Here is a 23,739-nt window from a genome sequence, read left to right as displayed (position 1 = left end):
TTAGATGGAGAGGTTTTTTTTCTTTGTTTTTGTTTTTTCTTTTTTTTTCTTTTTTTTTTTTTTTTTATGCCAGATGATGGTGACCCAAACAATTCCTCATGATTCATTTTTGGAGCCGGCAATATCAAACACTTTTCTTGATGTCCCTGTAAAGTGACAAGAAATGTTTTCTAAATATGACACACTGCAGAGATAACCGTGAACAACTGTGGAAAATTAGAATCCTTAAAAAAGAAAAAAAAAAGAAAGAACAAAACTTCTAAATTATGAATAACTAACCAAACATTTTTTTTCTAATTGATTGACATTTGAGGTGCTTCCACTATTTTAGAGTAGAAGAAACTTGACTTGCGTAACCAAAACAAATGTGCTCTTACTCTGGTTGTGACAGACAAGAAAAACCGGTTTTCTATTATTTGCACCGAGCTCTGTCAGCTCAACCACACAGTCTGCTTCGTCTTGGATTTACCAGAGGATTTTGTCTTTTGTATTCATTCATTGAAAATGACCATCAAAGATTTCTCAATTGAATATGACTCCAACAATAGCCAAAACATCTTCACGAACGGAGATACAATCAATGGAAGGATCATCGTGGAGGTCTCGAAAGAAACGTCAATCCAATCGCTCACCTTCATCGGGAAAGGGAGTGCGAGGGTTCGCTGGCATGAACATCACGGCGGTCAGAGGCGGCATCATCAATACTACTGGTCGGATGAGAAATATTATGAGATCAAACAACATATCTTGAAAGCTGGTAATGTATTGCTTCATCCATTAATTTAGTCGACGATGTTAGTAGTGAGCCTGATCATTAAATCACCTTTTTTTGGGGGGGTTCACTCATCCAGGATCTGAATTTATTGCCCAAGGAAGGCATGTGTTCCCCTTTTCCTTCAATGTCCCTAACAGGTATGATAGTGTGGTTATTCCTGTAGTTATTATTTGTTTATCTGATTTGCTTTCAGTCCATTTCATTTACCTGTAATTGTAACTTTGCAGGAAAATGCCATCATCATTCAAGGCCTCAACTGGTCGAATTGTTCATAAGCTAAAAGCAGAGCTTAAACAATCAATGAAGTTGACAAAAACAGCAAAAGCCCACTTCACATTTGTCTCCAAAGCAGACATGGATATACCTGGACTTATGGTGACACTTTTGTAAAAAATAAAAAAATAAAAAAAGATTGCAGCTTAAAAGTGCTTGTTGCACATGAATTCAAGATCTGGAGCTCTTCTTTGTTTCAGGAACCTCAGCATGATTGCACAGATAAAAAACTTGCAGTCTTTGGTTCGGGAACCATTGCAATGGATGTTTACACCAAAAAAATGGGATATCGACCAGGTAATCATAAATACGTATACTGTACGATATAGAGTGCAATGGAAACCTTACCGCGAAAAATATAAAGCAGCAAAGGAACTAGTCAAGTCTCCATTGGTGCAACTACGAACCTGATTTTGTTTTGCCTTGCAGGAGAAGATCTCAAAATCAAAGTTGAAATTCATAACCACTCCTCCCGTGACTTGAAGCCCAAATTTGAGTTGTACGAAAAGCAGAGTTTCTTTGCTCAAGGTCGCAGACGACTTCACACACAGGAAATTGTCAAGGAGAAACTTGAGAGTGTTAATGCCCATAGCAAAGAGACAATGGAGAAGGTGATCAGAATCCCCAGGAATGTACATTCCTCCATTTTGAACTCCTCCATCATCAAGCTAGAATACAGGCTGAAGGTAGGCTGAAGGTTCTATCGTACTTTTTGCAAGGTTATTCCATTTCATTCAGTAACTGGTTATGAATAAAGTTGCACAAACAGACACTAGTAAAACTATTGTTGGAAAAATTGAGCATCATGAAGCAATTGTGATATTTTTCGACTACTCTAGATGGTGTTCTTGGTTCAAAAATAAAAGCTAGTACAATGGAAATGTATTTAATTTCCAACTGCATCTTTAAACCAAGAGTGCCATCTAGTGGAGTCAACAAATATCATAAGTACTGAATAAAGCTTCATATTACCATCCCTACCTCAAACCAATTCAAAAGACTAACCAATTAAATACATTTTTTTACAGATCTATCTGGATGTCAAATATGCAACAGACCCCGAAATTAAGCTTCCAATAGTGATCCTCCCTGACTTTGAGGCTCCTGCAGGAAAACACCCTGCAGGTCCTGCTGCTTATGGATTGGAGGAATTTGGGAACGCAAACCAACAGAGCTGGAGCAAAGCCCAACCCCCGCCTTCGGATTTCCCTCCGCCATATGGAGCATACACTGCGTATCCCACACCTTCTGACAAATATGGAATTTGACCATAAATCACAGAAAGAAATTGTACCTGGAGCGGTGCTAATAAAACAAACACCTGTAAATAAAATAAAAAACAAAACACTTTATTTTTATTTTTATTTTTTTATTTTACATTTGGCTGTGTCTTGTTAACCTTATTTCATAAATGGTGTGGGCAAAGCCACTGGTTCTTATATCCCGTCCTGTTACTGTAGCAAGATCCAAAGATAAAAAAAAAAAATTAAAAAAAAGTAGTACCACACACAATAAATCAATCAATCCAGTCCATTTCATCATCGGGAAATTTAACAGGACCTGACGTAAGAACCAGCCAAATTGACAGCCAACTTTACAACAAACTGCAGAAGACGGATTATTTTTGTTAAAAATATCTTTTAGTGATTTTTTTTTTAAATTATTATTTATTTATCAAAATGTACTACTGGTATCGGCACTTATTGGTATCGATGAATAGTGAGGGTTGAATATCGGTATCGGTATCGTTCTGAAAAAAAAAATGGTATCGAACATCCCTACTTACTGTTATGTGTGTGTGTGTGTTTTTTTATCTTGCACACATGAAATACACCGCATTTCAAAAACTAAAACTAAGACCACATCTCACAACGTCTGAGAGCTGAGAGAGCATCTTTATTTTGTTCCCATTTTGAATGATGATTTCCAGAGATGGGCATTCTGTCACTACTGACAGATTGTCCATCAGTCCGTCACTGACGCACACCCATTTTCTCATGAATAATGGGAACTTATTATTATTATTATTATTATTATTATTATTATTATTATTATTATTATTATTATTAATAAAAAAAAGTATTATTTTTTTTTTATTTTTTTATTTTTTTTTATGATGGACTGAGCACTGACGGAAGGGGTTATATATATATATATATATATATATATATATATATATATATATATATATATATATATATATATATATATATATATATATCTTGTACATGGGAAATGGTATGCCATTTTCTCGGTGTAAACATCCATTGTTATTGTTCCAGAACGTTTAACATCTATCTGGAGGTGTTGATGCTGAGGTTCCTGAAACACCAAATCCTTCTTTTTAAATAACTGTGGTCTTCACCCAAGATGCAATGTATTGATTCATATAAAAGTGAAAAGTGTCATCATTTGTGAAGAGTTATCCGTCACTTCTTTTTGAACGAATGTGAATGTGGTTTCAATCGTTTTTGCGGTCTTCTTTGGTAGTTTGAGGGTTGCCTTTAACTCATGTTGAGCTCCGGAGAAGGAAGATTTCATTTCTCTGTGAAAAAAAAGTGCATGGAAACAATATGAAGATTTCATAACAGGTATGCAAAATACCTGTCGGGAATCTTGAAGGAAAAAGGAAAGGCAGATGCAGAGGAAGATTGACCGCCAGGTTTTATATTAACATAATTCAATTGATAGTTTTCGTATCCTTCCACAGATAAAGTTAGTGATTTGAATTTAGCATCTTTCAAAATATCCACAATGATTCTTCCTTTGATGGTATCTCCGTTTGTGAATTCATTTTGGGCATTGATGGCATCGTAATTCGCTAAAAAATTCTTGGATGATCATTTTTCCAAAGCGTGAAAAAAACATTTTTCCTGCTAGAACGAGATGGTTTGGTGAAGTGAAGTGAGTGCAGCAGTGGGCTGTCTGTTTCAAACCTTTATCAACTTACTCCTGTTTGTGCATGGCTGTGCATCACGCCATTCTAATGTCATTTTGCAATGTCTTTGGAATGCAGTCATTGTTGACTGATGATGCAAGACAAAAAAAAATAAAGAAAGAAAGAAAGAAAGAAAGAAAGAAAGAAAACAGGCCCTGCCAGTGGTTTAGTCAAGTCATCTTTATTTATTATAGCGCTTTCAAACAGCCTTAGATGTCACAAAGTGCTTTACGGAAACACATAACATAAAATATTAACTCTCAACTTAACTCAACTTTATTTATAAAGAACTTTAAAACAAGCATTGCTGTATACAAAGTTAGCAAAAATTCACCTATTGCACAGTTGGGTGTTGAACGTATCACCCGCGAAAAGTGAGGGAAGATTGTAATACCCTAAGCAAAAAAAAAAAAAAAGTTAACTTAAGGTAGAAATTATAGCAACAATACAGTACATGTGGACTTGTTGGAGGAAATTCAGGCATCTTTTTGCATGTGTGTATTCATGTGTCTGTGCGTAATTTAATTTAATAGTTTCAATTTAGTGATCGGAAATTTTTGACTCCACCCTTCACCAATGTTTCCATTGTAAACAGTCTTATTGGAAAATAACCAAATCCTTCATCATCTCAGGTGATGTTGTTTGACAGGTTTTGTGCAATGCTCAAGCACTGCACAAAGTCATTGTGACTTTCCTTGACAAATATAAACTGCATAAACGGAAGACTCAGCGAATGCTTGAACGGCAAAACGACCCATGCGAGGAGATATATTTCGATTACAAAAAAAGATCTTTTGTAAAAAGGTAATCTTAATCTACATGCTAAGATTTAACGCTTTTCCAACATTGTTTCTATTTGAAAGATTTTCATTTTTAGGGCACACTAATATGCGTGACATATAAGTAATCTTTTCTCAGCTCCGAATATCGACCGGCCAATGAATTTTGAAGGAATTGTTGAGAATGGTTTCAAATATCATCCAAAAGAAGACATAGCTACACTTAAGGTGACATTTTTGTTTTTTCTTTTATACAAATAAAGATTGTGAAAGTGTGTTGGTCGGAAGGCCGCGGTTTGAAAGAAGAATTTGTATTTCAGGAACCACAGCATGCTTGGCTCAAGAAACAAGTCAAAAGATCTGGCTCTGGAACCGTAACAATAGTTGTATGCACTGAAAAGAAGGCCTACAAACCAGGTAATGGATACACACACATATGTACAGTGTGTGGGGGTGCGTGTGTGGGTGCGTGTACGTGGGCATGTGTATGCATGTGTTTCATAAGTCTGCACTTTACGATAACTTAATACATACAATAACTTTACAATAACACTTAGGAGCTGGCAAGGGTCTCGAGGTAAAACCAGTTTCTTTTGAAAGGTGAAACGTTCAAGTTTCTCTTGTCAGCACATTGTTATGTCACAATCAGTGTTTTCACTTTTTGAGTAAAACTTGGTCTGTAGTAATTTCATTTCTATATTATATTGGAAGGGTGGAGGCAGTTTGTTTGGAATTTGATAAGAATGAGTCATGGACACGTGTTCAACGCAGATTTTCGATCAAACGTTAGCATACAAAAATGGCCTGTGACATTTAAAGTGCACCTGAGGTGGTCAGAAGGAAAAAATGTATACGGGTTGATCATTTTGTTCAACAGTGGTATTTTAAGGACCACAAGACGATATTAGATCAGTATTTTATTCAAAATATACTTTGTATTTTATGATTTGACTTGAATTCAAAGATTTTTACTCATATTTCTGACAAAATATTTAAAAAAAAAAAATGCTATTAATCGTGATTACAAAATATTTTGCAATTATTTAATTTTATTTTTAAATTTTATTCAATTCACATGGTATAGAGACCGGTCAATCCACGAATAGCAAAATTTACCGTACAATTGACATCTAGTAACAACACTTACATGATAACTAGACTAAGTGCAATTTCTGGAGAAATTGCGTGGGAATGCTGAAAGCTGAATGCTAATAGCTGAATGCTAGATTTGAATGCATGTGAAATGCTTATGAAGTAAATTGAGAGATATATTAAGAAATTATGACCTCCTGGTTACTGAACATTGCACTTTACCAACTGTGCCAGCGAGCAGTATCAGACACCTGGTCATGATGATAAGTTATATTTACGGAAGTAGGCGTGGAAAGTGTACTTAGAAAAAATTCACTGTCTGTCCCATTGAAAATGAATGGGAAAAGTTTATTTTAATTGTTAAATTGTGCAAATACTGTAAGTAATGTGGAGTCAGACAATATATACCCCGGAAGGCGTAACATTTTTAAGCTAGTTAAAATTTGAACAGTGTAAATTGGAAGTATTATGTGACAATTGTGACGTGGCAAAAAAGTGTGGAGAATAAAAATCACAATAACATATGTGGCATTCCCACAATAAAGTCATTTAAAATTGCATGTATGTTATTAAAAGAAAATTAGAAAAAAAGTTTAGAAAATAAGTTTTACTCAAGGAATACAAAAAAATCCCATTTTCATTAATGTCTAAGGGGGGAACTCATTCAAAATTCAAACAAATCCAACATTAAACAGTTCCTGGAGTCGACTGTAATAGAGATTTTTGAGCATCATACATTTTTGTTCTTCAACAAAGTTGCACATATATTGGACTTATTTGAAAATATATATATACATTTTTTCACCCTGTAGGTGAAGGTATCCAAGTCAAGATTGAAATCAACAACCAGTCAACTTGTTCAGTGACGCTCAAGTACATATTGTACAGGGAGCAAAGTCGGATTTCGCCAGGTCAGATGATCATTGGCACGTTTCCTATCGCTAAGAAAAATGCCAGGCCTGTTCGTGCCCACAGCAAAGAGACCATCATCACTGTGATGACCATCCCAAGAGGGATACCTCCCACCATCTCAACGGGTTCACCCATCCAACTTCAGTACAAGCTGAAGGTAAACCAGACCAGACAATGTGTCAGGATACGCGTTTGTTATTGTTTCTGACTAGCTGCTTTTATCATTGGGGCTGTACTGTTTTTAAACAAAAAAAATAACAACATACCTGGACTACACTACAGATTTTTTTTGTTTGTTTTAATGACCCAAGTACACCATGTTAACAATTTGTTTTGGGAAAAAAAAAAATCTTTTTTTCCAATTTCTGCAGGTCTGTCTGGGTATGACTGGCTCAAACTCCGCATACATCAGACTGCCGATATTTGTACTCCCCAACAGTCTATATTCTGCCAAACAACTTCAGCAGCAACTGAATGCTTTAACCTTTGGAGATGTTCTCTATCCAAAACCGAACCCAGAAAGGCGGAAGGCTGGAAAACGACCACCAAAACCCAGATCTATGGACACACCTCCTCATTACTAAGCACATTGAAATGGGAAACTATTGCTCTATATTGCTTATCTTTTGCATGAAATTCACAAAATTGAATGAAGTTGAATATACAAGCAGATTGGATAGAAGCCATTTTGAAGTTGCTCATAGGTGACAATTGTTTGTAAACTGGTCCAATTAAGTGAATATACGTGCAAATTAAAATGGGAAACTATTTGTTAGGTTTACACAGCAAAACATATAAAAATGACAACACAAGGATGAGAAGACAAGACTTGTTTGTTTTTACTCGTAGCGAGGAGAGCAGAGTTGGCAGGTGCAAGCTGTCAAAGATGTGCTTTAACCGTAACACTATTGCTCTAAATTGCTTATCTTTTGCATGGAATTCACAACATGGAATGAAGTTGAATTTACAAGTAGATTGGATAGGAGCCCTTTTGAAGTTGCTCGTAGGTGACAATTACTTGTAACAGATCCAGTTAAGTGAATATACATGCAAATTAGAATGTAAAACTGTTGCTCTATATTGCTTATCTTTTGCATGGAATTCACAAAATGGAATGAAGTTGAATATAGAAGCAGACTGGATAGAAGCCCTTTTGAAGTTGCTCATAGGTGACAGTTGTTATAACTGATTCAATTAAGTGAATATACAAGCAAACAAATTGCAACATAATTGCTGTATGTATATATATTATTTGTATTTATATGTGAGATTGCATACATTTATATATATATATATATATTATTTTTATTATTATTATTTTACACTTTAATACATATAATTATTTACTTATACATATATTTTTTCAGATGGTCTGAATTTGTTAAATTTTTTTTAATAAATCCTTTTCATACAATAATACATGTAAATATTTTTTAGATAAACACACACAACTCATAAACTCACAACTGGCAATGACGCCAATATATTATTGAGGCCAGTGTAGAGGAATGTTATATACAGCTGCATAATGTGTTGCACAAACTGAAATAAATTACTGTAATTGTTCATACTTTCTTTGCTGGACTGTTGTTGTTTTTTTTCACATTTTAAACGTATGTGTTGATTTTTAAATAAATAAATAAATATGTAGGTCGCAAAGTGCTCTGATATCAGCAAATCAGTATTTCTTGGGTGGTTTACAAAATATAATATTCACTCTTTGTGATGTATTTCATTCGAATTAGCCGAATTGAAGCTCTAGCTAAGGTTACCTTTGGAAATGTGACACCGCCATGCTTGATCACATGACCACTTGTAACACTGATCCAACTTTTGAGACAGATATGCTGCTTGACTGCATGGCGTAATCCGCCTGCATCCATTCTTTGTCATCCAGACAAGTGGTGAATGATACTTTATCATGTCTATAAAGCTTTTCTCGGTGGAATACGACCAGGTGAACGAAAGAGGAACTTTCTCTCCTGGAGATGTCCTCTCTGGAAGCGTGACTGTGGTGGCCAGCAAGGAGACCAAAGTGCAGTGTTTGATGGTCAATGCGAAAGGAAAGGCTGAGGTCAAATGGTATGATCAAAATGGACGGACCACAGTGCTGCACCAAGATGAGGAGAACTACTTCGATTTGGAATACATTATTCTTCAGGATAAAAATAAAGGAGACGGTTTGTATTTTTTCCTTTCAAAATGTAGAGAAATGTTTTTTTGTTTTTTGTTTTTTTGTTGTTGTTTTTTTAACATAATGCAGTACAGCAATGTTCCAAAATTATATTTCATCACAATGCTCTTGAATAGAGTTTATCATTGCCTCCAAGTACAGGGACATGGATAATTTATAAGCAAATAAAAAAAAGAAAAAAAAATAGTGATATTTAACGACATAACTTCTTGATATATTTTGCCACTGTCAAAATAATAATATAATAATAATAATAATAATATATACAATATATAATAATAATATACAATAATAAAATATACCCACACAAATACATGGAATTGTTCTTTAACTCCACATTTGGCCTGGCACTGAATAATTTCCTCACATGCACTATTGCTGTTTGAGACAAATATTATTCAATTTATACCTTTTTCCTCCCCTACAAGGATCAGAAATCATCCGTCAAGGGAGAAGTGTATATCCTTTTACTTTTGTGATTCCAAATACGTGAGTACGCTTCGTGCCAACTACATGGACAAAAGTCTTGGGACACAGCTCTTCAATCATATATTGATGGATCAGGAATTGAATTTGATTGCACATATGAATCTTAATTCTTTATTTGAACGAAAACAAAAGTCAATGATTGGCAAACTATTTTTTTTTTTTTATCAGCCAAACCATACACAGAGAATGTTGCAACTGCAGAGAGTGCCAAAAATGCAATTAAGATTTTTCACCGATCTGTAAAATAAAAAAATAAAAAAAAATAAAAAAAAAGCATCAAATGAAATTGGAAACCTGTGAGACTGATGTGTCTCGTCAGGTGTCCCAATACTTATGTCCTTACATTTCCTCACCAAATAAAGAACCTCATCCTCACGCAGTGATATTCTCTTTGCAGAGATATGCCTTCATCGTATGATGGAAAATGGGGCCGAATCGCATTCAGTTTACAAGCTCAGTTGACTCAGTCAATCTGGAGCATCCACAAAACCAGGATTGAGTTCCCATTTCTTACCAAGTCCGAGTTCCCCTTTGGCTCCAAATCAGAAATGTTGATCATTGGACTTCAAGTATGCGACTGATTGATATTGATCAGCACGATGTTCATGTTGCTTTCTGACGTTGCATCTTTGTTGCTTAGGAACGGCAATGTGCAACCAAAATTTCATTTTACGGCTCTGGAAAGGTTACTTTAAATGTGACTTCAGAGAAAATGGGACTGACACAAGGTAAACATTTCATTTGCCGTGCCTAGTGAATGTGAATATAATTACATGACATACATTTGTCACCCCTCATAGGTGAAACGATGGAAGTGTCTGTTGAAGTCATCAACAGCTCAAATCGTGTAGTAACACCCAAATTCTTCCTTTGTGAGAAGCAACTTTTTGTCGCTCAGTCGGAGGCGATTATGCACACAAATGAGATCCTTTTCGGTAAAGGAGAATCTGTTTCTGCTCGGAGCAGTCGCACCATAAGCAACGTTCTAAGTATTCCTCCCCAGCTCAACCCCACCTTCCTCAACTGCTCCATGATCAAGCTTGAGTACACACTCAAGGTAATCATGGCTTTTAATACGTCATTTTATAAATTGTTCTGTTCAACCAATCACGGCTCAGCTTCAGAAAACAGATGAGCTGTCATTGGTTGTTTTTACCTGAGCCCTGAGCAACTGTGATGTCATCTTCAGTCGACTGTAAGTGGCAAAATGGCCGCCCCTTGAGATGGATAGAAACGGCTGGATTTTGCTGCATAACTCATATTCCACCAATGTAATAATAATCAGAATGCCATGTTTAAACCAGGGTTATTATATTTTGAATTTTTCATCTAAGTTGGTTTTTATTTCGTTTTGAGTTTTGTTTTTTAAATTTAGTTAGTTTTAATTGATTTTCAGGGTGCTTCTGTTAGTTTTTATTAGTTGTAGTTATTTAATAAATGCTTGGCTTTGGTTTAGTTTTAGTTTCAGTATTAGTTTTAGTTTTTTACGTGTATTACTTGTGCGCAATACTTTCAAACATCTTTATTCCGGTTAATATAAAAATAAATCTACTTAAAATCACATTTAAAATCATCCCCAAAGGCTCATGCATTAAATTAATTACAAAAGACTAAAACAAAGGACATGTTTGCTATAATTATAGCTAGTTTTCGTTAATTTTGTAAACATAAAATGCAATTTCAGTTAGTTTTCGTTTGTTGAAAAGCATTTTCGTTTTTATTTTATTTCATTAACGAAATTGTTTGTTGAGTTTTAGTTTTGTTTTGTTTTTTGTTAGTTTTAGTTAACGAAAATAACCGTAGTAACATGTTACATACTATTATCAATAAATGTTTAAGGTTTACTTCCCCTTTAACAATGGGAGGTAGCTTGAAGATGCGCAATGGTAGTCAACAAGTCCAACCATGCAGTTCTAGTTTTTCTTGCGCAATCAATCTTTAAAGCTAAACAATGTCTTTCTAATTCTGTTGAGGATTTAAGATACCTTTATTGTAATTTTAATGTAATGACCTCTTTATGTTTGTTTTCAATTTTTGTTTTCACCTAAAAACTCAAAGAAAGTTCACGCACATTTTCAATTCCAACATTTAAGTCAAGTCAAGTTAGCGACCACATATTCCAATCAGTATTGGCTCGCCATCAACCAAGAAAATCTAGGTCATTAGAAATTTGAGCTTCATACTCTCGAACTAATCAGTTGAAGGGTGTCTTTCACTGTGTAATCTGATCTGATGGTGGCCTCAGGCAAGTGTGCTGAGTGAAACTGTCTTCTGCTATTATGCCAGTGAAATCACATTGAGCTGGTGCTAATCCATGTCGTTATAGTTATCTTATTGTTTTAAATATATGTATGTATTTTAATGTTCATGTTGGCTACATTATTCATTTTCAGCTTTTGCTTCTGCTTTCCATACAATATATATTCATCTGTGCATGATAGAATAAATCACAAGAAGGCCACTGTTTGTACAGCAGGTGGGAGAAAGTTGGGGGCGGAAGCCATTTTCACTGCTTTGGGTAAGATGGCGACCAAACAATCCCAGGTAACTAGCCATGGACAGGTGCTGCTGGATAGCCAGAGCAAACAAAATTCCACAGCCATTTTTATTTTATTTAGTAGTTTAAAAAAATACACTTAATAATACACTTGAGTAAGCAGATGAATTTAGTAAATAGGACCGCGTCCATGGCCCAAAAAAAAAGTGTAATGAGAAGTGTTAGGAAGAGCATAACAAATTAGAGGCGCCACCGTGTGGCGTAGTACTGTATTACTCTCAATGACTGATACAGTACAATGCAACATCAATGATTTCACATGTAAGCTTCCATTGAACTCAGTTTAGCAAAGTTTTTTTTCCTGTTAATTTCTTATTTTGTGTTGTTTGTGCCCCAGCATTTGCATTCAAAAGTGCACCAAACAGTTTGACCTAATTCAAGTGGATTTTATTTGCGTGAATGAGCCGATAACTGAACTCACTATATGATATATGTTTTGATTGCAGGTCACACTTGGTGACCCATTGGCAAGAGACCCGGACATCAAACTTCCGCTGGTCATTTTACAGGCTTCATCTCAACCATGTCATCAAAAAACAAAGTGATCCATGGAAGGTGGAATGATGAAAGTGCCTAATTAATGTGACGCAATTTGGGAGTGACTGGAATGTTAAAGTGGATTTTTTTTTCTTTTTTTTTTTTTTAACCCAGCTGTTTGTCAAGCTGTGGTTTAAACTGAATGTGATTGTTGTTTATAGTTTGTGAACACAAGGTGACGATTCTGAGTTACGGAGCAGCCCACAAATTACATCCAAGCAAGTGCCAAAGTGCAAAACTAGAGGTAAAGTAAGAAGGCAGTACTGTTTTCACCTGTTAATTAATTAGGCACGTGGTTGGCTTGAAAACTTTGTTGAGACGCAGGGTGGATGACACATTTTGGTGCAAATTGAAAGAAATTTTATTGTCCTTGTCAGCCAGTGTTTGCTCTCAAAGGAACAATTCTTTCTTCGTTTCTTTTTTTGCCATTTCCGAGTGAGGAAATTTACTGGCATGGGGAAAAAAAAGAAAAAAAAAGAGGAAATACTTCCTTTAACACAGGCTTTAAATGCTGCTCAGCCAAGCACAAGCGAAGAATGCCAAACATCACAAATATGTTTTTGTTTGTGTCACTGTTTCATTTTCTTCAGGTGCTAGATTGTCAGTGGTGATTTTCCATCAGGTCCAAATTGGGCAACAGCTACACAGAACTATCTATGGTGAAAAACAACATTAATTGTGTATTGTTTTAATGACAATCCTTTCCTATTGTGTGAACAAATTGTGCGTGTCACATTGAGTGTGTGAATGTGTGTGTGCGAGTTTTAATAGTAGTAAATTTAGCTCCCCCTGGCCTTGACCTTTGATTCCATAGCAGCAGCAGCATCATGTGAAGTGTGACATCTTCCTCTCATCCCTAAATTCTACAAGTGCATGAGAACGTCTGTGGAAGTACGGTGGGAGTACTGGATGGTGTTAGACCGAATCACTACGTAAATGGAGGCCACCCAGCATGGCGACTACGACAAATCCGAGGCGGAAGTGACGACATGTGCAAGCGACCTATAGTTACAAACAACTCTGGCTCCGTGTACAGTGTGGAGGCGGTCAAGCTCTCTCTCTCTCTCTCTGGCTAGTTTTGGAAAATGGGCAGGTCGGTGCAGCTTCTGGCACCTCCCACCTCCAATGTTAGTACCATGACAACCATGTGGACCTGCTGGCGTCTCCCTGTCTTCGCCAGCCGCCGTTGCCATGGTAACTCCCCACGGGGCTCCCGCAGATCAGCGGGATGGGCGTCCAGTTGACTAAACGCTCTCCCAGCCTCGGAATAGCTGAGGGAGGAAGGCGAGGGCGTCGCGCAGGCGAGCGTTTTGTGGAAATGCGCGCAGCAGCAGCAGCAGCAGCAGCACAACCTGGCAGTGCCCATCTTTTCCCTCATTGTAGCATTACTCTGCTTCTATCTTGATTAAAAGAGCTCGAAAACAAGAGTGCGGGCCGCTAATAAGGCTTAAACATTTGCCAACTCTGAAATCAATGAGTAAAAAAAAACTTCAGTTAGCAAAGAGGGGTTGAAATTTAAGTACAGTAAGTGCAGTAATTAATGTGTTGAATGCATGTCCCAATGTTAAAATTAAAATTGCTTGCAATGTGGTCAGATTCAATAGGCCCTATTACCAATTCTAGCCCTGCATGCACATTTGTATAATATTAATGTACTTTAATATAAGTACATGTAAAAGTATAACAATGTCAACAAAGAGCAGCGTTTATGTCCTACACTCACCATCTAAATGATGACCACTTTCATGACATCGAGTGGCGTAAAACTGCACTGCATCATATATCTGCTACTCTCTTCAAATATTTTACTTACATGTATGTATATTACATGAGCGTGACAAAATATAAAACATCTTTCAGTGCAGTTTTAAACCAATGCAAAATAATACAAATGTGAAACTAACACAGACAGTGTAAGTCAAGAGAAACTAAAATCAACTAAATGTTCGTGTTCGGGCCCACGAATTTGCTGATTTCATTCATACCGTGTGGCATTTCTGTCATCCTGCATTTTACAGTCACTGCCACTAAGAAACACTTTTGGTTTGGACTTTGTGCCCCCCCGTGTCAGAAATGGCCTTACTCGATCCTCTGGCAGGAGAGGGTTGAGTTTTTTTTTTTTTTTTTGCAGTCACTTAATTGTTCCAAGCTGTGAGTGTGTCAGCACAGCAAAGCAGAACAGATTCATTCATTTAAAGCAGGGATCACTGATGTGGCACCATGCAGGCCTCAAGGACCGGTTGAGTAGCCTGTTCTGATGGGACAATTGTGATTTCCCAGGAATGTTGTTGTAGTTGCCATTTGAAAATGTAAACACAGATCGATTATGGGAAATCATTAACATGGTTGTTGTCTTCACATAAATCAAAATAATTCATAATGATTAGGCCCCAAATTGGGTCAAATTCAGTATTTGGCTAGCTAAAATTCCAATAACCAACTAATCGGGTGATTAACTTCAAAGTATAATAACTTAATAAATTAACAAAATAACTTTTTTGCTCCTTTAAGCACTCACAACTGTAAAAATACATAAATAAATAAAATTAGAAACAAAATCCAGAATATTTGACTGTTTTACAATACTTTGGACTTTAGTATTTATTCAACTTGACAATAAAGAGGAAACACGGCATAAATTGGCCAATTTTTTCACCAATGTAGAATGGATTATTTGCATCGTTATCTTTGTCTTACATTGGAATGTGTTCAAGGGGAAGTCAGCCCAAGGAAAATCTTTACAATAATATGTTCTATACAGCCTCGTCTAAATTCCAATTAACATTGCATTTGTGGAATATAAATTAAGCAGCAAAAAACACCCATTTTTGTTCTTTAGTCCATCTCGGTGAGGCCATTTTTTTCACTTCTGTTGACTGAAAATGACATCACAAGTTGCTCACGGCTCAGCTTCAGGAAACAAGTGAGCCGTGATTGGTCGTTACTTGGGTCCAAAGCAACTATGGAATTATTTTAAATTGACAGCAAGTGGCAAGATGGCCGCCCCTTGATATAGATTTAAAAACAGGTGGATTTTGCTGTTTAACTCATAATTCCACAAACGCAATAATAATCAGAATGCTGTGTTTAGACTAGTGTGGGCACGGCGCAACATATTATTGTAAAGACATTTTTTTGGTTTGACTGGTGCATTATTGTGTGTTTTATTAATAGCTCATTATTTACTGCTGATTTTTCAGCATACCATAATTAAATGTAATTTAAGCAAATATGTAATTTCAGAAGCGTGTATCAAACTGGTAGCCCTTCGCATGAATTGGCACCCAAGAATTAGCTCCTGATTTAGTGTTAGCATACATCAAAGTGAATCTGGTGTACATCATGAGCATTTATTGAAAAAAAAGAAAAGAAATAAACGTTCCATGGTAAACGCTCTCTGCTCTAATGCGAGTGCAGAAAAAAATTCTACATTTTCATATAAAATCCTTAAACATATAAAAAGGTGACAAGGCAATTCAGTCAGTGTTACAAGAAGGCAATGTGCCCAAACATTCTACACTAATTCAAATACAGTACTCTGTTTATTGTCTCTAGTTATGCGTGCAGTAATACTTCTAACTAGCGCAAAAAGTGTATGACTATACTGTGCACTTGTAGTGGTGGCCTTTGGAATTAAAAATGGGTCGATTTAAAAAACAAAAAAAATCCCTTGACATGAGATGATTATACAGAAAAGTATTTGAAAAGAGTTTATTTATGAAACTCAGAGAAGCAGCCACCTCTGCATAGGTGGACGTTGCATATCTTGCAGCCGAAAACGCTCTCGTGCCGAAGTCCCTTGTTGGTGCAGTTCCTGCAGCGCCGCGAGCGTTCCGACATGCGCTCCAGCCGGTGTCCGTACTCGATGGGCGAGTCGGCGTGCCTCTTGCGGGCGGCCCGCTCCATGCCCCTCGCGCCCTGGTAGTCGCCGATGAGCTGCTGGGCCAGCCGCACCCGGAAGTGGCGCTGGGTGAACTGCTTCCCGTTGAGGCCGGCCGGCGTCGTCCCCGCTCGGCTTTCCCTCAGGAGGATGTACGCGTTGACGATGCACACGTTGACGTAGAACCACAGGAAGTAGCGCCACCACTTCCTGCACGGCCGCCCCACCTGGTAGCACTCGCGCAGCTGGTCGCACAAGTCCACTCCCTTCATGTTCTCCTGGTACAGCAGCAATGGAAGCGGCCTTGGCAGGCCCAAAGACAAACCTGAGCTCTCCATGCTGTCGCTGTCCCCGTCGCCGTCCATCTCGTGCTCGTTCTCCCCTGGGCTGATACCCACAATCCCCGGCGCCGAGTTCGTGGACAGGCAGCTGATGACCTTGACGTCCCGCGTCACCGTAGCAACCAGGTTGCCACGCTGGCACTGATAGAACTCCCCCTGTGACAGCTTGCCCACATTTCGAGGGCGCAGGACCTCGGGGAAACCTTTGCGCCCTGAATGGGTGGGCCCGCAGGCATACAGGCCGTCCTTCAGCAGTCTCTGGAGGAGGGGCACCGAGTTGAACCAGCTGTCCATGAAAAGATGGTGGTACTGACCCTCCAGGCCGCGCACGAGCGAGGTCACCACCCGGTAGCCCCGCAGCACCACCGCGCGGTCCTCGCTGGGCCGACCGACGTGAATCTTGGCCCGGTGGCAGTAGCCCGAGCGCGAGTCGCACAGCATCCACACGCTCAAGCCTTTCCTCAGGGGCTTGGAGGGCATGGAGTGCGTGGGCGAAGAACGCCCTTTGGTGACAAGGGCGCTCTTGTCTACGGTCAGGCAGCGGTTGGGCGTGTACGCGTCCCACATGGTGTTGTCCAGCACATCAAGGAGAGGCCTGATTTTGAAAAGGCCGTCGTAGCCGCGCTCGCCTCGCACGGGCTCGGCCTCCCTGTCGCAAAGCTGGAGGTACTGGGTGAGCTTCTCGAAGCGCCTCGCGGTCATGGTCTTTTTAAAGCCCGCGTTGCCTATGAAAATGTCACTGGCCCAGTACATGCCACTATCTGGCAGCTGATTGATGCCCATGAGGATGTTGAGGCCCACATAGGCTCTCATCTCCCTGGCGTGGGTCGGGTGCCAATGTGGGTCTGTTTTGCCGCTCCTCCTTTGCCGGTAGAGGGCGTAGTTGTTTGTTTGTTCCACCATGTGTTCAAAAAGCGAATCTGGGAAGAGTATCCGGAAATAGTCACGGGGCTCGGCGTCGTCCCCCAGCGAGTGCTGAGGGCCGCTGGAAGCTTTGAAAGTCTCGATAGAAATCACCTGGTCTGGTTCGCCCCAGAAGTCCGGAGACGTACAGTCCTCGAACAAGTCTTCATCGTAGCCGAGAAAGCTCGCGCGCTCCTCCTCCTCTTCCTCCAAATCGGAGAAATCGAGGTCAGAGTCGTTCGAGGCGGCATCGGAGCAGTTAGTGGAGGTGGAATAGTAGCACTCCTCCGAGTTGTCCTCCTCTTCATGCTTGAGCCCATTGCTCCCAGTCACCAAAATGATGTTGCAGCCCGCCCCGGCCACAAGGCTGCTGGCCGCCGCCGCCGCCGCTGTTCTCGCGGACCCATTCTCCCCCACGCCGCCGCTGACACCGTCCTCCTCTTCGTCTTCGTCCTCCTCTTCCTCCTCCTCCTCCCGCGCTCCGTCTTCCTCGTCCGAGTCTGGCTTTTTGTTCGGAATTTCAAACCACTTCACATCGGCAGAAAGATTTATCGGGTACTCTTGGCCGTCGCACGCCGCACTATTTTCTGTATCCGCGCTCGTTTCCAAAATGGTAAAAAGCTCCCTTCCGTTTCTTGCCGTCGCCATGTCGGGGTATTAAAGTGCCCCTGCATGAGTCCCTTTTCGGCGTGTTTTTTTCCACGCGGCAGGGAAACAGACGCACAAAGCAGTCATCCGAAGTGAGTCGATGTGCTGTGGAGGGCAGCTTCTCGGCTAAACGTTGATCCTATGCGGCGTTTGAGGGCTCCATTCGCATTGTTTCCGCTCCCGGTTCTTTGTGGGCTTCGCAGCGCAGTGTGGCCGCAGACGTCAGAAGCTGCATGCATGTCCTGCTTGCTAGGGCGTTTTGCGACTGCAGCTGGTGGGGTTGCTAGTTCGCAAGGCTGGCAGATGGCCGCTCGCTCTTCTAATGCCCGCTGGCATTCGGCGTAGCCGTCATCTCCGAGCACTTTGCACAAAAACATTACATTCACACGGAGCAGTCTCACGGGACACACTTTTGTCATAGTCACAACAAGCGGGCGAATCGACTACACGCAAAGCTTTCTAAACATTATTTAAAGTTAAGGGCGCCTTTGCAACAGTGGGAGATGCATCCACACACGAATGCATCCTGAGCACAATGCAGTGATGCACATCAAACAGCAGTGTGCAGTGGTCGTCAATGGAGTGAGCAGAGAGGCAGCGTGTTCATTCATAAACATGTGTCTTCCCTCTGACAGGTTCCTACATGAACCTGAAGCCCTATAGGCTATTGTGGAATTAGGGACCTCCCTCGCTTTTATGAATGTGGGCAGATACACTCAATGTGTTTTACTCACGGGTTGAGGGTGAACAGCTCCCCCTGATGAGATTGATGGCTCCTCTGCGAGTTACTCAAATAGTACACAATAAAGTTGCAGCCAATGCGAGGTTAGATTAAGATCAATAATCACATTTTTTTTTTTTTTTTTTTTTTTTTGCACACGCACCAAATTTAACCTGTGGTTCTACACATGCTACATATTGAATATTATTTTTCTGGCAGCTTTTTACTTTTACTCTCTATATACTCTTTACATTATGAAAGTATGATATTTTTTTAACACTCATGGATGACAACACAACGTAAAAAAAAAAAGTGGTCAGCAGCTTTTGATCTTGATTGATTGTGATCTTGTAGTCTTATAAGGCAGAAAAACAGGGACATCAGCAGCATGGAGTAGAAACATTCACCATAAATCATTAACGACAATGGCGAGATATTCCCCACCCATGGCCTTATTTAAACAACCATTTGTCGGCGGCTCCAAGAATGAGTTCATGGCGCTCTAAAGGGTACAAGGTCAAAAAAATATATGTTTAATCTGAAAAAAAAAAAAAAAAAAAGAACAACACCTAAAATAAAGTGTAATTCTTCACAGTTATCGTGAACTAACTTAGCGTTTTGTTTTGTTTTTTTTGTTAGTCAGCACACTATGTCATCAAAGTTATGGGTACTCATTTGGTAAGATAAAAGCCTGAACCAACCCTGGTTAGCTCTTGGTTTAAAAAAACAAACAAACAAAAAAACATTTGACACATACAATTAAAGTGGGAAAATATGTCGTATGTATTAGTAGTATTTTCATTGTGCCAAGTTATCAAAACTGCTAATTGTCATTGAAAATTCTTCAAATCAAAAAGTCTTTCACTTTAACTTAAGTACAGGTGATGAATCAGTACTCCCAGTTTTACCAGTCCTTTTTTTAAATTATTTTATTTTATACATGTATCATGTGTACGTCAAAGTAGAGAGTGTGAGTACTTTGCCATCTCTGCTATGTGTACAAATCGTTATAAAGAGAATATTACCGCCGTTTCTTCGGTTTTCTTCCTTCTTGTGTCTTTGTGACCCAATTACTATACTTTTAAAGACAAATACTGTACAATAGAAGTCATATGTTGAGAAATGCTGGTGATCAAGTGGGACTACCCCCATAGAAACTACCCCATGGAATAAAATGTGAATTCATCTCGTCAACAACAGGTCAAACATGTCCACATATCTAACTGGATCTGCACTGTATATTTACACTAGATTTGCACGGCCCAATTCTAATGTAAAGCATGTGTCCTTAATAATACACAAATAATACAAATGTTACATACAACTTAGCAGACCTGGGTTGACTCTTCTTCCTTTTGATTTAAACAGGAGTAATGTCAGAATTACTCCACAGACCACCGCCAGCAATTACTTTGCTAATTTAATGATATAGACAGACCGCTAATGTACCATATTTGCATAATAAGTAATAGTATATGTGAGTGGTTCGCAAACGTCTTACACCAAGTACCACATAAAAAGAAAAGTACCACCATCATGACCAACATCGAAATACGGTAGCACAGTGTGCCCAAGTGTTCATCAAGGCAGAGGATTTATTTCTAAATATTATATTTATTAACATAATCAACTGTAACATTAGGCACAGTTTCAACATTCACATTGTGCTAACAGCGCAGTTATGCGTGTATTGCACGGTACATAAAACTTGCACTGTAGGCTACTTAAAAAAAAAAAAGATGTACTGTAATAAAAAAGTACTTTACATAATTTTAGAAAAGCGCTTAATCTACCCTAACATTACTTTGAACATTAACCTTGCATTTCAATATAGGAAAATAAAAACAATACCAACAGTAGGCTACCATAGAAGTGAATGGTGGAGTATATATATATATATATATATATATATACTTTGGTAAGTGCCATGTATTTTGTTATCAATGGTGTTTGAGATGCAATTGTTTCATCCATTCATTGCTAATTCATGCAGTCACCGCCTCCAGATAAAACTATATTTTGATGTAGTTCGAGTGAAAAAAAAAAAAAAGCCTCTTCAATCTGAGGAAAATCCAATTCTACGTGTGTCCCCATTTTCATTATGGGCCTGTTTTTTTTTTTAAATCATTGTAAATGCCATCCAAGTGTAAAATATAACAGCCATAATAACCAAGGGAAAACTCAAGGGAGATTACTTTCAAAACAGTATTACAAGGAGCTTGCATCTAAAATGTTCCCTTCCCAGTTCATTAGTTAGTGTCTTTGGATTTGACCAAAAATAGCAAAGCTGTGGATGTGAGGTTTCTTGCTCACTTGGGAGCTGACCAGTTAAATCGTGTCTTCCTGTTTGGAGGGTGGGGGATGGGCTGCCGGAAGAGTCCCTTCCAAATTCCTTTCGCTGTGGCCTGCGTCTACATGGCTGGCTTAGCACTGGGCCTCGCACAGAAAGCAGGCACAGGTTCTGCATCCCTGCTCACTAGCTTATCACAAGATTCTTGTCTCGGTAGGGATCAAATTGCCGCTGTGACCTACAGGCCTTCGTGTTGTTTGTATCCGCACGCAGCGGACACGAGCGCTTCGCCGCACTGTGATGCAGCGTGTTTGGAAACAGTGGGAAATGTGAGAGGATCAAGTCCTCCAATGTTTGGGCCAAAAATAGAAATAAGGGAAAAAGGCTCACTCCCAGCATTTCCAGGCCCCTGGAGCAGAGTGCTGCAGCAGACCCCTCAGAGTCCTGCGGTGGGGTGGAGAGACGCCGACCAATTGCGGCTCAGACCTTCAGTTAGCGTGTTCATGTGTGCGTGTCGCTGCAAGTAACTCTGCTCCCTCATGGGTGAGTTCAGAGAGGGCCTCAGCGTGCATGTGCGTGTGTGCGTGTGCAGCTGCACAAGATGGACCAGCCCTTCCTTCTGTCGCTTCTTCTGTGATATCACACGGATACTCTGTGTGTTTGTTTGGAGCTGGTGTTTTCTTCCAATGCCGGTTTCCTCCTTGATGCGATTTGAACAATAGAGAGGTGATGAAAAAGGCTATTTAATTCAAGCCAAATCATTACATTTTTTCTTACAATAAATGTTGTTTTAAATGTATCTGAAAACAAACTTGTGATTTAAACATCATTTCATTGCAAAATGTTTAAAATGGACATTAAAAACTTGGATTCTTGCAGAATCGGTCATAAAATGTGAGGAAAGTAAAATGGTATGCACAAAGTTTGCAGGCAGCGGCCTCTAGTGGTGCTCTCAGTGAAAAGCAAGAAGATCAACATTTCCCACCAGGCCCTTTTGTTATTTTCGAACTACATCATAATACTAATACTCCAGTATTAACACAAACACAAAAAGATATTTATCCATATGCAGAGCATTAATGTAGATGAAATAATACAGTAATTATGTTTTCATATAATTTGTATTACTATTTACTCAATGATGATGAACACAGTTTAAATTTCTTTGAAACCTTACATCCAGTTCAGGTCAACTTCATGGTTTTAACAGGATTTAACAGCAATACAATATCTCAAATATCATTCTTTCACCCAGAAATTCGATAACTTTTCCAAATGCAACACAAAATATACAAAAATGTATTATTTTAAAATGTTGAAAGTAGCACTTTACGCCGTACACTGAAGCAGTTCCAGGTCCAATTTACTTGGAACTGTGCTTTCCATAATTCTGTGTACTTTTGAGTGATGGTGGTAATTTGTCTTTCTACAACTAGTGCACATGTTACAACATACAACAGTCACATGCACCTGTTTGCCTTTGAAGAGTCTTGGGAGAATATCAAAGAAAGATAATACCAAACATTGATAAGAAAGGTCATATCGAATGTTGCTTGTCCCGGGCGCCCCTGCAACTGCAAAAGCAAGTATTCTATCTGTGATGTAGCAAATAAAAATATACTTTAAACCTTTATTCTGAAACATTGCACATTAATCATCCATTTATTAATATAAGACAGGCGACTTATACAATTGGAAAAGATCTATTATTGGAATTGACCTTTCTATAGTTTGTGTGCATGGAAAATGAACAATATAAGGCTTGTGGGTTGTGGTTGCTCTACAGTTTATATTTTTAGCAGTATATCACAAGTAAATAAACAAATGTTGTATAGCAATATAGAAATACAGTATTCTTTATATATGCTTTTTGGTTATTCAGTTAGTTTTTCTTGCTTACCTATGGGGGGGAAAAAAAACATACCAAGGGAAATAGACAACTGTTAACGACAAACGCTAGATGGCGCTAGAATACAAAATACTGTACGTAAGGCCTGGCGAAGGGGTAACTCCGTTCGTCGAGGGCCCTCTCTTGCATGCTGGCTACCTTCTCCAACACACCTGATTCAAATAATCAGTGAACCTGAGGATCGTTATTGGGGCTTGCTGATGATCTTTGAAACATTTCAAACATGCAGGATAGGGGCCCTCGGGGAGCAGAGTTGGTGACCCCTGGCCCAGGCCATTGAATTAATCTTAACTTAATGATGTCTAAGAAGAAGAAGAAGAAGAAATTAGGAAGAGAGGGTTAGTGAAAGTGCTGCTTTTACCATGAAACAGGGCAGCTAGGTCCTTGGTATTGGCATCTGTGACTAAATGGCAGAGTGGCAACTAAAATGGTGGTGAGATGTGCGTCATGTGCCTCGCCAGTGCAATTCTCCAATAATGAACTGCCGCCTGTTGAAAAATG

At 39.0% G+C, this 23,739-nt stretch overlaps 3 protein-coding genes across 6 annotated transcripts; all 3 read left to right on the top strand.

The window, feature by feature from the left end:
* Positions 1-390: 390 nt before the first annotated feature.
* LOC144019566 (arrestin domain-containing protein 3-like) lies at positions 391-2,400 on the top strand. The gene is made up of 6 exons (XM_077522717.1): positions 391-757; positions 852-912; positions 1,003-1,150; positions 1,249-1,345; positions 1,478-1,734; positions 2,077-2,400. Exons 1-6 carry the CDS (start codon positions 505-507, stop codon positions 2,314-2,316), a joined length of 1,056 nt encoding a protein of 351 aa, XP_077378843.1. The 5' UTR covers positions 391-504; the 3' UTR covers positions 2,317-2,400.
* Positions 2,401-3,331: 931 nt separating this feature from the next.
* Positions 3,332-8,063, top strand: LOC144019760 (arrestin domain-containing protein 3-like). 4 transcript variants are annotated; one of them, XM_077523021.1, is made up of 6 exons: positions 3,334-3,639; positions 4,619-4,790; positions 4,864-4,993; positions 5,086-5,182; positions 6,670-6,926; positions 7,141-8,063. In XM_077523021.1, the coding sequence occupies exons 3-6, from the start codon at positions 4,925-4,927 to the stop codon at positions 7,351-7,353; spliced, it is 636 nt and encodes a 211-aa protein (XP_077379147.1). In that variant the 5' UTR covers positions 3,334-3,639; positions 4,619-4,790; positions 4,864-4,924; the 3' UTR covers positions 7,354-8,063. The 4 variants fall into 4 exon arrangements, with proteins under 4 accessions (XP_077379144.1, XP_077379147.1, XP_077379146.1 ...); XM_077523019.1 differs by having other exon boundaries at positions 3,335-3,639; positions 4,905-4,993; XM_077523018.1 differs by lacking the exon at positions 4,864-4,993 and having other exon boundaries at positions 3,332-3,639; positions 5,029-5,182.
* Positions 8,064-8,690: 627 nt separating this feature from the next.
* Positions 8,691-12,554, top strand: LOC144019173 (arrestin domain-containing protein 3-like). The gene is made up of 6 exons (XM_077522049.1): positions 8,691-8,949; positions 9,392-9,452; positions 9,850-10,021; positions 10,093-10,180; positions 10,253-10,509; positions 12,456-12,554. The coding sequence occupies exons 1-6, from the start codon at positions 8,691-8,693 to the stop codon at positions 12,552-12,554; spliced, it is 936 nt and encodes a 311-aa protein (XP_077378175.1).
* The last annotated feature ends 11,185 nt before the right edge of the window (positions 12,555-23,739 follow it).

Source organism: Festucalex cinctus, chromosome 5 (assembly GCF_051991245.1).
Source record: "Festucalex cinctus isolate MCC-2025b chromosome 5, RoL_Fcin_1.0, whole genome shotgun sequence".
NCBI classification, from domain to species: domain Eukaryota; kingdom Metazoa; phylum Chordata; class Actinopteri; order Syngnathiformes; family Syngnathidae; genus Festucalex; species Festucalex cinctus.
Note: the sequence above shows the minus strand (reverse complement) of the source record. Positions and strands in the feature narration are given on the sequence as shown.

Excerpts from the sequence above, each read along its gene's own strand:
- LOC144019566 (XM_077522717.1), top strand. The coding sequence starts at position 505 with ATGACCATCAAAGATTTCTCAATTGAATATGACTCCAACAATAGCCAA. Across the intron at positions 1,151-1,248 it reads TGGATATACCTGGACTTATG|GAACCTCAGCATGATTGCAC; the intron begins GTGACACTTTTG and ends TCTTTGTTTCAG. Across the intron at positions 1,346-1,477 it reads AAAAATGGGATATCGACCAG|GAGAAGATCTCAAAATCAAA; the intron begins GTAATCATAAAT and ends TTTGCCTTGCAG.
- LOC144019760 (XM_077523018.1), top strand. The coding sequence starts at position 4,743 with ATGCGAGGAGATATATTTCGATTACAAAAAAAGATCTTTTGTAAAAAG. Across the intron at positions 5,183-6,669 it reads AAAGAAGGCCTACAAACCAG|GTGAAGGTATCCAAGTCAAG; the intron begins GTAATGGATACA and ends TTCACCCTGTAG. Across the intron at positions 6,927-7,140 it reads AACTTCAGTACAAGCTGAAG|GTCTGTCTGGGTATGACTGG; the intron begins GTAAACCAGACC and ends CAATTTCTGCAG.
- LOC144019173 (XM_077522049.1), top strand. The coding sequence starts at position 8,691 with ATGTCTATAAAGCTTTTCTCGGTGGAATACGACCAGGTGAACGAAAGA. Across the intron at positions 8,950-9,391 it reads GGATAAAAATAAAGGAGACG|GATCAGAAATCATCCGTCAA; the intron begins GTTTGTATTTTT and ends CTCCCCTACAAG. Across the intron at positions 10,510-12,455 it reads AGCTTGAGTACACACTCAAG|GTCACACTTGGTGACCCATT; the intron begins GTAATCATGGCT and ends TTTTGATTGCAG.